Below are 20,416 nucleotides of genomic sequence, written 5' to 3' on the forward strand. Positions count from 1 at the left end.
AAACTGCCAATCAAATACTGACATGTGGTGTTTAAGTGTTAAAAATTAATTGTCAAAATATCGGGACCCAAACAAATTTGGGTGTTACTCCCTCCACTTCCACAGCCTTCTCCCTCCACCTCCCCAATTATTTTTAATTTCAATTATATCCTTAAAGTTAAAATTTTTTATTTTTATTATTTTAATATTTTAATATTTAAATATAAACTAATATAAATATACATTATTAAAATACATTAAAAAGATATTCAAAAATAATAAATCAAAAGTTGACATTGACTTCCAACTTGCCAATTAAGCTTTTTGCTCTCTTTCTTTTTGCATAACCGAACACGTAATTAAGAGATTTGTTGCGACATCTGTATATAGGTTGCGTCCCAATCCAATGCTTACTTGCAAATGTCCCAACAGTGTGTGCAGCGTTTGTAGGTTACACTCAAATCTTTTTATGATGATATAATATTTATGTGAACAATCAGTGCTTTTTTCTTTCAGTAGTTTCTTCCTGCACCTACATAAATTTTCCTCTACAATCCTGTGTAAGAATTTCTTTTTTTTTTTTTAAATTACACAATCCAAAGTCAGTTTTGAAAATAAAAACAACTTTCAAACTATGCAATCCTAAAACTAATGCTTCCAAAAGCCATGGTTTTCCTTAAAAAAACTTCCGGATTAGATAATTAGAAGTAAAAAATGACTTCACAAGTATGTAATCCGAAAGCTATTTTTTTTTAATTCTCTTTAAGTTGTTAATTTTAACTTCCAGATTACACAGTCCAGTCATTTTAACTTCGTAACTGTGCAATCCAAAAATTAAAAATAACTTTTAAAATACATAATCTGAAAAGTGTAAGATCGGAATTTTCTTCAGAGATTTAGGAGGAATTTAGGGAGGTGCAGGAACAATTACCCATGTTTTCCTTTCGTAAGCGGAACCAGAAAAACTGACGTCCTAAACTTGAAAAAAAAAAAACACTATTTTACAAAGTTGATTGAATAAAATTTGCTTTGAAACCATTAAATTACCTAGTGTCATACATTGATCTTCTGATCAACTAAAATGAGTGGTTCAAATATATATATATTATATGTATAAAACCAGTTCACTCAAGACATAGTGTGTATATATATATATATATACACATTTACATGTTCCCATTTTCATCTACTGATGAATCAGATGCAGAATCATCCAGCGTTGAATTTGATGTAGTTTCCAATTGGCTCCCACTCTCATTATCTGAAGTTCCCACTGTTCTTTCATCATGAGGATGCTTTAAGCACCAAGACATTATACTAGCTGTTAGTGTCAGAATCATTTTCTGATTCACCTGAAATCATGTACCAACATTGTCATAAAGCAATGCAAATATTTTATTATAATATATTCATGATGAAAGGGTTTTTCTTATGCTGTCATCCAATAATAAAGCACCATATGAGTAAAAAAAGAGTTGAATTTTATACACCATCAATACAAAGATTTTTATACTACCACTTGACCAAAAGTGGTAGTATTACTCAACAATATTATCATGAATGAGAATCTGTGATTGGATTACAGAACAAAAGAGCTTTACATACATTCAAATTTATCTGCTATAAAATGTCTGAGATTAACTTTTTATGCAATACAATGTAAAAGAAATTAGATTGTCTTCAGAATGTTATTCTGAATGTCAACAAATTCATCTTACATGGTTGTGTTGGATGGTATTATATGTAAGAATTGGCTATATTATTTACTTTCACTCTAGTTTTGTTGACATTGTACAAAATCCTTTACACATATACTGCATTGAAGTTAGACTAAAAGAAAACAGCCAAAACTAGTTAGAAATGTTATTTGTTATTTTTAAAGAAATTCTCTAAATGTGCACTGGTAAAAGGATTGATTGAAAACTACCTCAGTGATGTCTTCAGGAAGCAGGAATATAGAACATCCAAGCTTTCTTGCAATACTGATAATGTAGGTGGCATTCATCTTTTTCTCTTGGTCTGCATGAACCATGTAATACAAAAGTTATAGGAATGTAAAGCAAGACAAAAGATAAGGATTTTGAAAGGGCATAAAATGTTCCCAAACAACATTGTAATTGACAGTGAAGACACTTGAAGTTCATTCCATTTGGCAGACATGAGAAAACTTCAGCTTAAGGAAATTCCGTGTTCAACATGGATCAAGTCAAGAACATAAAATATATTGCACAAAACCAAAGGATATTATTCTATCTGCCTATCAAAATTTTCAAAAATGGATGCATGATACTCAATCACATCACAATGAATAATTCAAGCTTTTTAACTGTTGATCCACCCCTTTATCATAAGTTATGCTTGACCAAAATCTTAAGAACTTTCACATTTATCAGATCCAAATTTTTCTGGTAAAGGTATTACTTATACAAACACACAGCCAATGCCTCTCATCAAAACTCATACCACCAATTTCACATGATATGAAGTCAATAGAAAAGTATTGAAAGAAAGCAAAAGAGGCTATTATGAAAGAAGAATGAGCTCAATATTGAAAGAGTATAGAGAAAACATAACATACCGGTTACTCCTTTTGTTACAAGACCCCAATTTACTGCTCTGTGCTGCACTGAACTTAGAAGCTCAAGGAAAAATATTCCATCTGATAAACTTTTATCCTGAAATTTGAAATTTTAATAATTACTTAATGAACTTATTCTGTAATCATTTAAAAAATGAAATATAGCTGCAAGAATATTTTCCAGAAAGGAAATATTTTGAACACTTGGCAATGCTATCATGTGATTTCAAAATTATGCAGTATTTCAATGTTCAGCTTAGACCACAATATTGTGAAGTTTAAAAAACTGAGGAAAATTCAGATTCTTTACATGAAATAAATATATCTAAAGCAGTATTTCAATGTTCGCTACAAAACACAGATAAAATCACTAGCTTAAGCAATTTTTGTTCACTGCAATATGCTAAGAAAAGCTGTTTTTGGCAATTTTACCAATCACCCTATTCTCAAGTCTTTTCTGGTGCCAAATTTACACGTGGGAATGCTTCTTCACAAAGCCAGCATCAAATTCAAAACTTAGCATTCAACATTAACAAAATTTCTTGATAGCATTCAACATTAACAAAATTTCTTGATAGTAGCTCAAGTGGAAGAATTCAATACCTTAAAACTGTCCATGCGGCTTTGACTTCCGGAGCTGCTAACCTTGCTGTTGGCCCATTCTAAAATATCAGCATCAGTTATCTCCTTCCCACGAGAGTGAAATCTCAAGTTCTTGAGAAGTTGTAGAATGTTGTATCGCATCAATTGCCACAAATAAGCTAAAAACATCAAGTAGAGTTTGATTTAGAATCTCTGTCTGAACATTGAGTTGAATGGAGTATGCTCAATTGATTAAGGGCTTTACTACAAATGTAAGTAACAAACACATAATTTGGAAATCAACCTACCTAGTATTAACTTTTTATTTCCCTGCACAATGTCGTTTCCAGCAACATTTACCAGTGAAAATTTAAGCTGTTTCCCTATTTTCACAACTTGGTTGCAGTTCTCCACTTTTCTAAATGGCATCTTAATTGGAGGCTTGTTGGCAATCTTCCAATGGACAATCCCTGGTGACACCTTGTCAAGAGTCTCAAGAAGAACCCACCTGCAAAGAAACAACATCAATCCAACTCAGTGGATAATCAAAGTTCAAAAGAAAAATTGAAATAAAGACAAACTATATTCAAATGAAGCTCAAATTCTTAGTACAACACATGATCAGATAAGAGAGAATTTCTTCAAAATTTAGGTTGTGTTTGCAAAATAGTAGAAAATATTCATCATATGAATAAAAAAGGAGATGTTGATAATTTCTTATTTGTGATCACATTTTACATAATGATATTTGTGATCATAACAAAAAAAAATATAATTTCTCCCTACACCATAATCATTCTTGGCTAATTGTACAAATGATAGAACTAAAAACAAGTATTGATTTTATATAATAGCCAATAAGTTCAACCATTATCAACCAGATCATGCTTCACTAGTGTCTCACTACCTTGTCTCCTTTCTGGGACTATTATACCTTTCATCTTTTTTAGACAAAAGTTGAAGATTGGAATGCAAAAAAACCCAATTTTCATCACCATTTTTGTATCGATTTTGTTTCTCTTCAAAGAATGAACAGAGTTGTATGTACTTCAATTCTTCTTACATGATGGAAGAACATATCTTAGAAAAAATTAAAAATCAAATGAAAAAAATTGGATACTTTTTGGATATGTATCCAGAACAAGTATTCATGTATATGAGAAATATCTTAGAGAAAGTTAAAAATTAAATAAAAAGGATTGAATACTTTTTGGAGACATGGTGAAGGAAATATATGAGGAATATCCATATCCAAAATGAGTATGACTCCTATCCTTTTTCCTTTTTGGAATATCGATGTTTCATAAATTGAAAACAAAAAAGCATGAGACTATTTTCTTCATGCCGAGATAATTACAACACAAAAGGAATTACACTAATTAACTACTATATGAACTGCTGAGCGAATAAAAATTATAATAAAGGAAAAATTATTCCATCAGATGTGTTTTACTAGTAGTTTCAATTCTACACAAGAATTTTTAACAGAACCAGTTCAAGCATATATATATAACATAAACAAGAGAACTTGTAAAAATACAAAAGATATTCTACCCGTTTCGGAGATCCTCAAAGACATTATTGATATATGTTGAATTTCCAAGGCTATTCATCCAAAGGCGAAATGCTCTTTCTTCTCTAGAGTCTTGAGTATCATCTGGAAATGTTTCAAGGAGAGACATCTGTTGTTTTGTCTGAGCTGAAAGTCCATTCCTACAAGAGAGAAATTGTATTAGCTAACATATATTTCTCAGAAACCAAAACGAAAAATTGTTTATACTATTGAAACTTATAAGGCGTAGAAAGCAGAGCAGACATAGGTAATCGATTCATAGTCAAAAGTGGATAAAATAAGAGAAACAGATGAATAAAGATAACTACAATGACAAACACTTAGTGATCCTATTGACAAGCATATGAGCGGTGGAATCTTTAGAAAGTGATCTTTTTAGAAAATAAAATATTGGGAATACAAGTGTGAATCTAAGTTCACATTGAGTAGAAATGAAAATATTGAGCACCATCAAGACCCATAAACTCGTTGCCTTAAGGTTTTTAGTTGGAAGTGGTGTCAATTTTTTATGTAAGCAGACTAAGGTCTCATTGGTGTTGTTGTCTCCCCAGTTAAAACTCCCTCTTTAAAGACCCATCATAAAACAAGTAATCATTTCTCTACATTCTAAAACTTTACTTCTGTATTCACAATTTAGTAATATCCCATTTGGAAAAAGCTTATTTATTTACAACTTATTGACTTATCTTCTGCAAGACACTTGTGTGAGTGTTAGGGAGAAAATATGATATATGCATGCATTCTTGTTTTCAGCTTATTTCAGTAAGATCTCATGTATAGTTGCTTATTGCACATGTTTGGCTTATTTCAATAAGTGCTTATATTCTAAGAACTTATTCAGTAAGACCTAACTAGCTTCTTTAACCAAACAGGTCCTAAGGACCTTAAATTCCTTTTTGGGTATTCCAAACTTAGTTTTATTTAATAAACTCAGTTTGGTTATCCTCAAAAATACATTTGCATACTCTTTTTATGTGAAACCATGTTTCCATAAAAGCAAGACCAAGGTTCCTTCTGCAAACTTAATAACGAAATGAAAACTAATCCAATATTTTGCCAACTTTAATCCAAACACACATAATAGCATAATTGACACAAGTCAATAACAAAATAATGTCAAAATATCAAGGCAAAAGAGAGTATAATATATGACACGATTTCTTTGTTTGAAAAAGTTTGCTTGTATTTTGCAGAGCTCCTTTCTTAAATAGGTGGCATAACATATATTTACATTAATGTGAGAGACTCCAATAAGAGATATGAAATAAAGGAGAGATTATAGGAGATTTCCTATTTACAAGGAGTATTTGTCAGGATTCCTAATGGCTATCTATAAAAGGTATAAAATAATGTATTAAAGACATAATCAATTACATTTATACAAATTAACAAATAACCACTTATAAAAACAAATAGTTTTTGAACGCCAGGGATTAAGTTCTATTTCTTCTGGCTTTATCCACCAACAACCCAAAATGAAACACTTGAAATGAATAACAATATAAGGTTTGTGAAGAGGATTTTTATTCTCACTCACCTATGCTGGAAAATATGTGCAACAAAGGCAAGATTAAGATTTGGAGATCCTTCCACAATGTCTCTTGCAGTTAAGTATCTCTTGCAACCCATCTTATCAGCATGTTCTAGAACTAACTTTGCTCTCTCAAAGGGATTTTTAACTGCCAATGTGGAGGGATTGATGTATTCAGGTGCAAGAACATTTAGAAGGTGTGCATAAGCCTCAGCATCCTACAAGGTCAGAACCATAAAGGTTCAATAAGCAGCTATATACAAGAAATGCATTAAGAAGCTTCAATCATAATTAATACCTATATACTGACTCAAGTTATAATTTTCCTGTATTTCCTATTACTAAAGTGTTCCTGTTTTTGAACTTGACAATGAAATAAAAAGTAGACAATTAATAGTTATTACTACACCTGACAATAGATGTATCATGTATGCACTTGAAGTAGGCTAAAACAAATAAAGCAAATTTTACCAACAGGGTTCAAATCTAGGAGATGCTAACCTAGGGAGGCTAAAAGTGTTTTGAAATTGATTTTAAAACCAATTACAATCCATTTTAGCCTAACATATGTTGTTTGAAATTAACATTTGAAAACCAAAAGTTGAAAATTTGCAACCACCCCGAAATGTCACTAGCTTTACAATTTTTCTACGACAGTGGGACTAAAGAATTATGTTCAGAGACACTACTTGCAAATAATTTATGTTCTATTTAAAGTTGAATTTTTCTAAAAGTTAAAAATGATTTTGAGGAAATTACAACATTGCACTTCCTAAATCAAATGATCAAATTCTTATTGAAAAGGAAATGAACAAAGCACAACTTTTGCATTCAAATAGTACTGAATGAACAGTGGTGCTAATTGTCCAAAGCAAAAGATAGAGAATAAAAACAAGTATTTTTCACCAAAATAAGAAAAACTCAGCTACCTTCACATCAGAGGAGAAGTTAGTGACAATCTTCTTGTACCCTGCTCTCTTCAGATGGAAATTCATCCACCTTAACAAGATCTTTTCTGGTGGTAGATTCATCAACTCTTCCATATCCTGTTAATTTGAAAAATATGAAGGTAACATATACAATAAATAATGACAATATGAGAAGATAATGAAAGAAAGTAAGTTACCTTACTATCATCAAGCAACTCAAGAAGCTGAGGAGTTTTCTTCAGATCAAGGTCCGCCAATAATTGTATCTAATTTATCACCACCATCCGGAATGTCAAAAGAAGGCACCACAAAATGTAACATGCATTATGCAGTCACCATTATTTCACTAATAAAAAATTAGAAAGCATAGTTTAAATAACAACATTCTAGAACTCATTCATAATCACAATGCAAATGTTTTACATACATAAACCAAATGAAATCATAAAATCATGTACAAACAATGATTGTTCACCTTAATAATCTGAGAAATCACCCCAAGCACCAGGTGACGCTGAAATGGGAACAAAAAACAATTAGATCTCACTTCACTGTGAAATTACTACTATGATCAAATACTAATCCAGAAATATCAAAAACTCTTGATCAACTCACTTATCAAACAGATTAATCTTGACCGTATTCTTTTCACATGCATCTTGTTTTTCAGTTCGCAAACATCTCAACAATTTGTCATTATTATCTACTGGTTCAGCATAGGTTAGACATAGGGGTCTCTTAAAAGAATTTCTAAGCTCTTTAATTCAAGAAAACTTCATTTCATATAGACCAGCAGAACATGAATCTACGGTGAATATAAACTATGCTAGCTAGTAAAGCAGAATTATGTCAAATGAGATTAAATCTAATTGTGCAGAAACTTTCTGAGTCCAATATAATAAAATAGATTTAGTAATGAATCATCATAATGTCCCTTTTTCTCAGGAACACTGAAAAAAAATAGAAGACTAGACTGTAAAGTACTGTAGCATATCATAAATTAAAATTGCCTGTGTTTAGAATCATTAAAATAAAGGGAAAACTCGTTTGAGAATGTCTTTTTTCTGCAAAACAGTTGGAAGAAAATGTAATAATTCTGATCAGATTTCGCCAATATTTTTATAACTTTCTGAAGGAAGAAACTGGTTCCAAAATAAAAAATCCTATTTCAAATTTCCAAGCAAAGGATTTCATTTGTTAATAAAATCTAAACTTAAATTTTGTGTTTCTGCATTGTACACAGCCGCAATAATGATGCTAATAAGGGTGAAAACTAAAAGGAATACAAACATACCCTTCCTTCAATGAAGTCCTGAGTGCCAATGTTAACCACTGTACATCCAATTGCTTTAGCAGAGTTGAGGCAAAGTGTGTGATTTTCATTCCTTTCCCATGGATTGAGTATTCTTTTCGTATTGATCGCTCGTTCATCAATGGTCCCTGGAACTGCCACATTGATAAGCTTGCTGCAACAACATGTAACTGGCTTTTAAAGCAAAATTTTCATGAACAGTTAAACTGGTAAAGCAAGTGGGAATATGTGCAGTACCAAAGAAGAACACCATCTTTTGCAATTTCAAAGAGCTCATTGGTTGAAGGGTCAATAGGAAGATATTTCTTAAGGAACTCATCCTTTGCAAGATAGTGATTTATATGTGCTACATATGATGCTTTCTCAGATTCACTAATTGTGTGAAGCAATGTGGTTGTAGCTGCCTTGAGGAAAGCTGAGGCATTCTTTGGACTACTTCCAGTTCTAGAATTTGAAAAAGCTTGGAGTTTCAAGTAGACCTGTCATCATTGCATCATTATTCCAGTTGGATCAGAATTTGAATTCACCATAGTAAATGAAATTGTTCCAATAGTATGTTTCTAATGTTTTTCTACTCTCTATGAGATGAACAGTTCTAAGCTTAATCAATTTCAATACTCCGTAATATAGTTAGTTTACACATTTACATAGTAAAAATGGAAACTGTAATGCAAATTATTTCTGCAAAAGGAAGGAAGAAAAAGTGAAAATTGGTGAAAAAGTTATTAGAAATGAAAGTGTCTTTGGATTAGATTTTTATCCATACGAACCTTTCTTTTTATTCTTGCAATTGGTGTTTGGATTGTCAAAAATACATGCTATAAATGAAGGATTCAAACAAGGAAAATCAAAACCACACATATTTTTCTATGTAATCTTCATTTTATTACTTTACTTCATTTTTTTATAGCACTTAAATAAAGAATGAATAAGCTGCCCTTCAATAATCATCAGGTTCTGACGCAACAGAAAACATTAGTTCAAAGTAATTTTCTTTCTTTTTTACCATTTCAGTGATATTGAATAGATTTAAGATTGGAAACCATGAAAACAGATGGATCGAAGATAAAAAAACAAAAGGGAATAAGGCGATGCATAGTGCAGATACAGAATTCAAAAAGAAGCCACAAGATCCATCACCCTGAAAAGATGATTAGCAAATATAAATGACATAATAAAACTCACCTTAAGAAACAATTCAAAATCAACTTCATCCTCAGTGTTTTGATACAAATCCTTCACACAAGAAGCTCTCTCTTCTTCACTCAGATTCTCTCCCACCACCTTCAACCTTGACATCTTCGAAGCCAAATCCGCAATCACAAGCCTCCCACTCTCCCTCCTCATGCTCATGAACTACACAAACACACACACACTGATCATCACATGACCCAGAAGCCCAATTTACACAACAACATAAAAAATCAATTATTTCCAACAAAAACATGAGATTCAAATATTTTCTTGCACACCCCACAATGGGATTTCAACCAAGATCAAGGTTATAAAACAGGGCTAGTGAACGCGATTTTGGCCACGACTTTAAGGCTTTTGGGGTACTCACATCTGTCATATTCGTCTACAATTCTCTGCAATATCAAAAACTGTAACAAAACGTTAACCAAGATGAACTTACATGGGATTTTAAGCTGCGTAGTTCCACTTGTGTGAACTGGTTCTGAAGCCATGGATCTGAAACAAGAATCCCCCAGTGGCCGGACATGTCTTCAACTTCTTCTGTTCCAACTACAAAGTGCTGAATCAATATGGGAAATGAAGAATTGCTGAATGAGAAGAGAGAAAGAGAAAGTGTTGTTAAATGTACCAATGCATCTATGTCATGCAATAGTATAGTACCTATTTAATCCAACTCTTGCTTTATTTTTTTTATTTTTGCTATCTCTATGTTTCTCTCACTTTGGTCTTAAAAAGGCTGGTTCAAGTGTGGTTGTAGAAATGAAGAAAGAAAGTAAGGTGTGTGTGTGAAGTGAAAGAGTTGCCAATGCCAACACCATGGGACAGTTCAGAGCTGTCAGAGTTCAAAGTTGTTCTAAAAGAGAGAGAAAATGTGAGAAAATTCAAATTATTATTACTATAATGTCCTAAGTTTGAACCTCCAAACATTTGGGGTGGGACCCTTTATGGTGTTGCCCGTTAAAAAGACTTCTTTTTTTTTTTTCAAATTTTCATGTCTAAGTTTAAACATGGTATTGAGGATGCCCTTTGTTTCAGTTACATCAGTGTAAGTTGTCGTATTAATCTCAACTGTTCCGAGTGATGTTTTTTAAGTGAAGTTATCGAAGCTTGAAAGTTGGAAATGTTGCTTTTTTTTTAAATTTAGTTTCCTGGTTAATGATATGAACTAAATGGTTGGTACTTCTCACCGTTAGTTTTTGGATTTTATGTTTGACTTTATTCTTGTTGAAGTTTTCTTGTAGCAAAATTATAGTTTGAATTATTTTTTCTGAAGTTAGGATCTTGAGTATTGTTGTTTTATGAAAACAAAGTTATGTAAAGGCAGTAATTTTGGACAAACTAGATGGGTTTTTTTATTATTATTATTTCCCATTTGAAAACTGTTTAAATTTGGCTTTTTACTTATTGGAGTTTTGTTTTTGTTTGTTTACTATTTTTGTTTTCTTATTAGGACGTGTGTTTATTTTGGTTCGTTTTTTTTGAATGTTTATAACTTAATTTAACTTTTAAAAAATTAATTAGTCTAATCTTTTATGGATGTCTTTTTAATTTGTTTCAATATTTTTAATTTTATTTTATTTTAAAATCAATTAATACAATCTTTCCTTTTAAATTAATGGTGATATCTCAAATATTAGTTTACTGAATTATTGTTTTAGTCAATTAATCATGCCACAAATATAATCATAGAATACATTTGTGATTATGACCAGCCGGTTAAACGGTCAGTTTAAAAGAATATTACTTTTAATAATGATCAAATTAACACAACATAATTATTATTAAATGAACTATAATTAGATTAATATTAATTAAAAATTCATTCTAAAATCTATAAATATAAGTTTAAAATAAAAAGATAAATGATTGTATTTAATATCTATTAAATATATAAATTACGAAATTCGCATTGATTTTGACATTAAAACAGTAATTAATCTTAAAACGGTATTGGACGAAAGAAAAGAAAAATTGTGTTTGAAGACTTTGAACAAAGAGAGAGCATCGTAGGAGTTAATCTCATCTCCATATTAGGAAAAATTTACTTTAACAAATTAATTTTAGGCAAGGGTTACCTATTGTTCCTCCTCTCGTATATAAATATTCCTAACAGTTAAATAATTAATTCTTTTATACAGTAGAAAGCTAATGAATTTGATCAACATGATTTGTTAGAAAACTGTTTACTTCAATTGTATTTTAGTAATAATGTATCAAAATGCTAATACAAATATATTTAAAAGATAAATATTTTTATCAAGTTATTTTAAAAAATTAAATTTTAACTACTAGTTTCTTTTCAAAATAATAAACTTAATCAATTTACAATAAAAAAAATGACACGTGGAATGCACAATAGTCATTTTTAAGTAGGGGAAACAACGCAGATAAATCATGAGGCGATTTATTAGTATATTAGAAAAGTGATACGAATTAAGTATTTTAAGCCGCTATAACTTATATGGGATTGATTGTCTACAAAACATTTACTATATTTTAATTCCTAAATTAATTAATCCTCTTTTTAAGTAATAATTTTCATGGGATCGATCATCATTCTTACTTTTATGTTTAGAGCATAAATAGTTATTTTGATAAATAACGTTTAATTCAAAACTTTATTATCAAACTAATATAAAAAAATTTAGTTGTAAACACTCATTTATAAATTAAAAACAACAATATCAAAGAAATATATTAAAAGAATCAATATTCTTTAGTTATTTTCTCTATAAATAATTATCTCCTCAACAAAGATAATAAAAAGGAAATAAAACATTTATATAAAAGATAAAATAATAACACTTGGCATTATTATTTCCATAATAAACTTAAATGCTTTAAATAAAACGAAGGGGGTTAAAAAATCAACTTTAAGTTTAATAAAAGCCGAGTTAAAATTATCTTTATTGTTTGAAAAACTTTTCATTTATGGCATAATAGCCGCACTTATTATTGTGAGTTGTTTAAATAATAAGTGTTGCATTTATTTCTGTGTTGCTTTTACTTGTACTACTTATTTAGTGTTTATTGTTACAATTGGTGTACTTATTTTATTTCTATTATTATATATTATACTGTATTAAATTAAAATACAGATAACAATGTACTTTTTATTTTAGCTCATAGTAATTAAAAAAAATAACTCATTACTATTTTATGTAAAAGTTAACTTTTTCAATAATTTTTTGCTTGTTTATGCTTAAAAAAAATAAATGACTCTTGATTTAATGGATCATTTAATTGATTTTTCCTAACTCGAAGACGGAATGGCCTAAATGAGTTAAACCTGTCTATTTCCGATTATCATTTTGTGGAATGGATCCTATTGTTAGATAATATACTTTAGAATACGCAAATCATCCTTTTTGTCTCCATGTTTTATTTAGATTTAATGTTTCGGTACGTTTTTATTTTCGTCCAAAATCTTAAATAGGTCTCCTACTTGTTTGGTGTCTCAATTGGTCTTTATTTTTGTAAAATTGAAACAAATAAAGATCTTATGTCAAATCAGACAAGCATTACGTGGCATGCTGAGGGTACTGTTTAATTTGACGTGTCATTAAAAACGTGTGTGAAGTGTATTTTGTATTAAAAAATGAAGTGCAAAGAGGGAAAATCAAATTTAATTAAGGACAAAGTGAGCAAAACAAATAAAATTAAGTGTAGGTCTTTCTCTGCAATTGCAAATTGAAATCAGATTGGAGAAGATGGAGATAAAGTCTCATCCTGAGACTAGCTCTACACTAAGTTGGAAATACAAGAAAAATGGAGCGAATTAGATAGTGAATAAGTAACAGTAGTAATTGTTGTGTGCACGTTTTCAAACCAAAACTAAGAAACTAGATATCCAAGTACAAACACGGTCACTAGAAATTGCAACAAAACATCAAACATTCAATCCAACACAACAATACCCAAACCTAAAAGTCTCCATCTAGAGAATTTAAAAACATGGAAATTCAACCCCTGATTTCTTCATTCAACAAGCATACGCCACTGAACCGAACCATTAATTCTAAATCTGAATCCTTCGCCTCCTCGCTGTAGAAACAAACAACACAAGTAGGGTTTCAGAGTCAGCAACTAAAGGAAACGAAGTCCGCAATCGGTGGTCCAACAACGAGAATTGGAGGAAGCAGAGGACGACTTATTGGACACGCCATCGTGCTCCTCCTCACCCTAAATTCGTGTCGGCATATGGAATCCTGAGAAGCCCTGGGTGCAAATGCCAAAGAAGGAGATTACTGATACACCAATGCCACTGCAGTCGCCGATTTCCCCAATATGATTTTGATTTGTCAATTGCAGAGAAAGGACTGCACTTAATTTTATTTGTTTTGCTCACTTTGCCCTTAATTAAATTTGATTTCCCTCTTTGCACTCCAAGTTTTAATATAAAATACACTTCACACACGTTTTTAATGACACGTCAGATTAAACAATACCCTCACTATGCCACATAACGCCATCTTAAACGTCGTTTGTCCAATTTAACGGAATGCCTCTATTTGGTCTAATTTTACAAAAATAAGGACCCAATTGAGACACTGAACAAGTAGGGGACCACCTATTTGAGATTTTGGACGAAAATAGGGACCTACCAAAACATTAAACATTTTCTTTATATATGAACATTTTAATTATTATATAGTTTGTTACGTTGTATAGTAATTAAGTCCTATAGAATAGGTGAAATGCTCTTTACATAATGAAACATATTCTTAAATATGTTTGTAGTTGAATATTATTGTTAACCAATATTATTGTTGTAAGTGGAAAACTAACTAAAAAAGAGGAAGACAACCACAATGGAAGTTGCGAGAATGTAAAATGTAACAATGGAATTGACAAGAATGCAAGTTGAGAGAGGAAGCCTGAGTTGTAAACTACTTGAGAGAAAATGCGAGTAAGAATTTAAATATACTATGACAGATATCAAATTAAGAAACATGGTTGTTGGAAGTCCCACATGACTAGAGATAAGACCAATTTATAATATATAAGTGAGGTGCAAACCTCACCTTACAAGTTGGTTTTGTGGGGATGAGTTAGGCTTAAAACTCACTTTCTAATATGGTATTAGAGTCATGGTTAGAGCCTATCCTAGCGATATTTCTTGTTTCTTGGGCATTTCTATTCCACCAGTTGTCGGGCCACTATCGGACCACCCATTTCTACTATCACACACGAGATGTCTAATTTTATTTGTGAGCATGAGTTAGGCTTAAAACTCACTTTTTAATAAAACATATTTTATGACAAGATACTCAATAACTAATACAATAGTTTTTTTTCACCAATTATAATTGTGTCATCACGTCCACTTATTATGATAGATTCATTTATACCTGTCATAATAAGTTTAATCTTTACTACAAAAATATTATCAGTCAACTTATTATATGATAGATAAACCTACTCCAACATAATAAATTTAACCTTTATTACAAAATCATCAACGATCAACTTATTACAATAGATACACTACACCTATCATGATAAATTGTCATTAAGTTGTATTTTTTCATTAGTATTATATGAGAATGGAAACAGAGATGGATGTAAGAAGGGAAATTACTATAAGGAAAAAACAAGGGATATCTACATATTTATTCATGTTCTACTTAAACAATTAGATATTACATACTCTCGTATCTAATTATAGAAATTTCTCATTTAAAATTGGAACGACATCGAGTTTGATTGCTTGTAACAAGTCATGGATGAGATGTGAAACTAACGCACCTATAATTATTAAAAATAATATTAATTATACCTCTCTGACCATGAAGATATGTCCATGTTTCTTTTCATGCATTTGGAGCTACGTACTTTAGTCAATTAAAGTCTATATTCGAGAGAGATCGCAAGGAATTGGTACAACAAGTCACGTTGAAGAACGTGAATGATGCAAATAAAATTGGTCCCTACACTCAGTTTTTTCTTTCCAATTCTAATATACAATATTGGGTAATTTTTTCTTACATATTGAAGAATCGTGTGATGAAACTTAACTAATATGATCCAAGTTTTCTGCTGACTAAATCGTAGTAATGCAGAAAATTTATAATTTAAGGATAAGTTATATGAAATCGTGATGATTTCGAAGTTGTACTAAGTGAGATGACTTTTTTATAAAATTTTTAAAAAGTAAAATTGTCAAGATAGATTGATGATAAATATTTTGTAAATATGTTAAACGAAAGTTGTTAAAAATGGTGATGACTTTTAATTTATAGGATAACAAACTCGTCAAGAGAGTTTGACGAGCTCATTTTCACAATAAAAGTCGTTATTATTAATCACAATTTTAATTCCAAAAATTATACACAATTGAAGTGGTTATAAATCAAAATGATTTTGATTCAATTAAAGTTTTTTATCACAACAAAGTTTATAAAAAAGTCATCGGTCAGTCTTCACAACTTCACCTTTTTAAAATTTTATAAAGAAAACGTGCTCACTCACTACAACTTCATAGTCTCGACTACATATGATTTATCCTCATAAATTTTAAGTCAACTATTATATTTTTATGATTTAGAGAGTAAACTATCTATTTTTGTAAATTTTCCCATGCATTATTAGATGCCAAGTAATATTTATAACATTTAGCATTGGTAATTAAACGAATAAATTTAATTCATAATTAATTAAATAAATACAATTCAAGATTATCAATATACTTCATTAAATGGGATTTAATTAAATATAATATAATTTCAACTTATAGTTGACAAATCCAATAAAATTCTTGGAAGAATTCATAATTATATACATTTACTTCGGATTAACGTGATATTTTATTCAATTATTTTATTTGTATTCAATTATTTATTGTTATCTTTTAGTTGTTAGTATCTCGACATCACATTCATATATATATATATATATATATATATATATATATATATATATATATATATATATATATATATATATATATATGGTCTCAACTAGAAATGACAAAAAAATTCGTGTCTGCGAATATCCGCGGATAAAATCCGCGACGGATAGTTGATACCCGTGGATATTTACTATCTGCGGGTTGCGGATAGCGGGTTTTTTAATATCCGCTTATGAACGGGTCGGGTGTAGGTATTATACTATCTGTACCCGCGGATATTCGCTACCCGCAAAAAATAAAAATAAAAATTTAATTTATATTTTATTAAGGTAAATTTAATTAAAATTAACATTAATTTATATTTTATAAGGTTAAATATAATTAAAATTAAAATTAAAATTATATTTAATTTAATATATATTATATTTTATATATTTTTTGTAATTTTATTTAAGTTTTATTATAATATTTTATAAAAATATATTTTTTTAAATATTTGCGGGTATCACGGATATCCGCATGTTTTAAAATATCCGCGGGTATTTTTTAAATGGATATACGTGCGGGTAGCGGATGGATTTTTTTTTTGTCAGATCGGGTTGCGGATAAACACTATCCATGTCCGACCCGACCCGTTATCATTCCTAGACTCAACAATAGATCATTCACCTCAAGCATATATTTAATTGAAGCTCTAATTGATGTTGGAAGTGTTCTTTTGTGTAACGTAATTGATGTTAACAACATTATTTAAAGAAGAGTCTATTGCTACACATAATTTAGCTTGGTAAAATCATATGTATTACAAAGATATTTTTACAGTTTTATTGCTTTCTTAATATATAATAATTTACGAGCTAAAAAACTAATAATGATTAAGAGCACTATTAATTTATATGGACTATGGCATCTAATGAAACTATTAAGGTATTTTTAAGATTGTTCTTCCTTCATGGTAACTGTTCAAATATTGAGATAAATATATCAATTATAAGTTAATTAAGATTTTTGTTGTCTTATCACTGACATGGAACTTTTGAATCATTCTTCTTATATCTTAATTATAAATTAATTAAGATTTTTATTGTTTTATCACTAATTTATGTAAAACTTTCAACTCATTTTTTTATATCGAAATATATATATACATAATGAATGAGACTAAACACTATGAATTGGTACGATAATTAGAATTAAAATATAATTAATATAATATCATCTTAAGAAAATTAACTCTACAAAACTTAACTCACTTATATATATATATATATATATATATATATATATATATATATATATATATATATATATATATATATATTCACTTGGAAGAAGGAAACAACAATCTGAACTTTTGGGCCAAGGTAGGACCAAGAAAGATGAAGATGATTGCAAGCAATGGGTCTCTTGACTAATGACATGACAAGCTTCTATTGCCAATGCTAGATGCATCCATTTGTTTCTGTATATTACATCTAAGATTTTCTGTGTTATTTCGTACTGTACTAAAAGAGAAGTCAATTTTCTTTTTTGGGTTAATGTTTTTTTCTCTGAATTATAGATGCATGCATGTACATAATGACTTTTTTTTTTAAGAAATATTGATTTTGAAAAGTTATTTATTTCAAGGTTTAACATTTAACATATTTCACTTTAGATAATTTAAATTCACACTATGCTTTGTTTTTAAGTAGTTGCTATTATTATTTGTTTAAGTAGTTCGTTTCATTATAATATATGTGAAAGGGTGCCTCGAGTGAAAAAGATTTCATGATTTTAATACTCTTGCTGAGAAAAAAACTTATTATAACACTTTTGTGTTATATTATTAAATATTCTTTTATATTATATATTATAGCCAAACATATAATAATATATTACAAATATAATACAATCAGTTATCTTTTTAGTTTGTTAGTATGCTTATTATTATATATAATCTTTTTATAAAAAAGACACGTTTTAATTCAATGAATCAATTATACCGTCTTCTTCTTATTAAAAAACAGATTCATCCAATTTGATATCACAATTTATTAGAAGAGTTATGCAATGTTGATCATGCCACTGGCCATATGTTTGGGACATCACGATAGGTTCATCAAAACTTTCACCATGTAGGTGTCAACTTGGGAGATAAAGTCTTAGACAACTCCATGAAAAACACATTTGATATGAAACTATGTCTTCACCACATATGGACTCATATAATTCTAAACCTTCACAATTTTCCGCTTTGGAGGTACCTCTACTTCATATGACACCAAAAGAAGATCTCATCATAAGTCAGATCTATTTTATGGTCGATTTAAAGGGTTAAATATATTTTTGGGTCTTGTAACTTTTATTAAAAATTGGAATTAAGTTCACTTCAAAACTTTGGATTAATTTAAATCTTTCATCTTTAGAACTGTGTGAATTTAGTCTTTTTAACCAAATTTTAGTAAATTTATTTGAGGTTTCAAATGCGTTTCTCAACTAACATTGAAAAAAAATGTATCAAACAGTATAAACAACTCAAATTATATTATGAAATGAGTTTGAAATATCAAATAAACTTAATAAAATTTGATTAAAATGACTAAATTCACACATTTCTAAAGTTTAAAGACTAAATTGGATCAAAGTTTCGAAAAAGGACTAATTTTAATTTTCACTCAAAGTTAAAGAACTAAAAACATATGTAATCCCAATTTAAAATACTAACAATGTGGTTAGACAAAATTGTTGATGCAAGAAATATGTTTAATGAGAAATTGTTCTAGGTGGTTAAGCACCAATGTGATATTGCTAAAAACTAAGTGATGACAATTAAAAAACAAAAAATGGACTTATAAATGAATACATCAAATAATGAGTCGTAGCAGAACAATCGAATGTGCAAAATTTGTCATATGGGAGATGTTGACTATAACGAAACTATAAGATGAAAAAAAGTGTTTCGATGTTATGAGTTTTAAACCAATAATCCATTGCACATGAGGCAACTTTTTTATTTTTCTTCCACATCTTTGCGTGAACAATTCATTGAAGTTAACAAGTTAAGATATTTAGCTTTCAATTATTTGTAATGTGTGAAACTTTAACATTTAGTTCTTTTATGTATGTTTATGTTCATTGATTAAGAATGAAACGTTTAATTCAAATGACCTTTCTTAATTTGGTGTGCACTATTTTTAATTTTATGTTTGGTATTCATTGTTGTTTTAGACCATAGTTTTATTTCAACAAGCAAAATTAGATGACAAAATGAGGATTTTTCATTTAGACCAATTTTCAACCCTAGAAATGGTCTTTTCATTCTATGTCGAGTGCCTAGCATATCAAGAGTTGAATCATTTTGTCTCTCAAAATAATACTTACTATAAAGATCTTTGTAATTTATTTTGATAATCTTTCCAAAGTTTACAAATTCAATATCAAAGTTAAACCTTGGTATTTGTTTATTGTGGTCAATCTTAACTACCATGGTTAAAAGCTTTATGTTTTAAACATTCCAAAAGAGTTTAACTAATATAGATTTGAGTGTTATGATTATAGTGGAGTTAGCAATGTTGAAAATACAAAACCTCTGTATTATTTTTGATAAAATGATGTTATTGTTATCTATAAGGGATGCACATTGTATTGCGTGGTATTTCTTTTTAAATTACTTTATCTATATACGCTTATATAAATTGATATGATTGTAATTTGTGCGTAAATAAACCAAATTATTGATATTTTCTTATTTTTCTTGTTTTATATTGTAAAATATGCTTTTGAAAAATGGTGTTCTAATTATATATATATATATATATATATATATATATATAAATATAAGATTAAATATGTTTTTATCTTTTACCTTTCAATTATAATTGGAATTAATTTATTTTTAAAAAT

The 20,416-nt window shown here is 29.3% G+C and overlaps 1 protein-coding gene across 6 annotated transcripts; it reads right to left on the reverse strand.

Annotated features, from left to right (window-relative positions):
• Positions 1-988: 988 nt before the first annotated feature.
• Positions 989-10,533, reverse strand: LOC124832786 (fimbrin-2-like). 6 transcript variants are annotated; one of them, XM_047307077.2, is made up of 15 exons: positions 10,342-10,533; positions 10,121-10,221; positions 9,670-9,840; positions 8,722-8,963; positions 8,467-8,638; positions 7,648-7,686; positions 7,370-7,438; positions 7,173-7,289; positions 6,250-6,461; positions 4,694-4,852; positions 3,448-3,647; positions 3,161-3,318; positions 2,558-2,654; positions 1,907-1,998; positions 989-1,331 (listed from the first exon to the last, which is right to left on the reverse strand). In XM_047307077.2, the coding sequence occupies exons 2-15, from the start codon at positions 10,205-10,207 to the stop codon at positions 1,146-1,148; spliced, it is 2,001 nt and encodes a 666-aa protein (XP_047163033.1). In that variant the 5' UTR covers positions 10,208-10,221; positions 10,342-10,533; the 3' UTR covers positions 989-1,145. The 6 variants fall into 6 exon arrangements, with proteins under 6 accessions (XP_047163033.1, XP_047163029.1, XP_087951633.1 ...); XM_047307073.2 differs by having other exon boundaries at positions 10,121-10,230; XM_088095507.1 differs by having other exon boundaries at positions 10,121-10,240.
• Positions 10,534-20,416: the final 9,883 nt, after the last annotated feature.

Source organism: Vigna umbellata, chromosome 7 (genome assembly GCF_029865625.1).
Source record: "Vigna umbellata cultivar VRB3 chromosome 7, Vumbellata_1.0, whole genome shotgun sequence".
NCBI lineage: Eukaryota > Viridiplantae > Streptophyta > Magnoliopsida > Fabales > Fabaceae > Vigna > Vigna umbellata.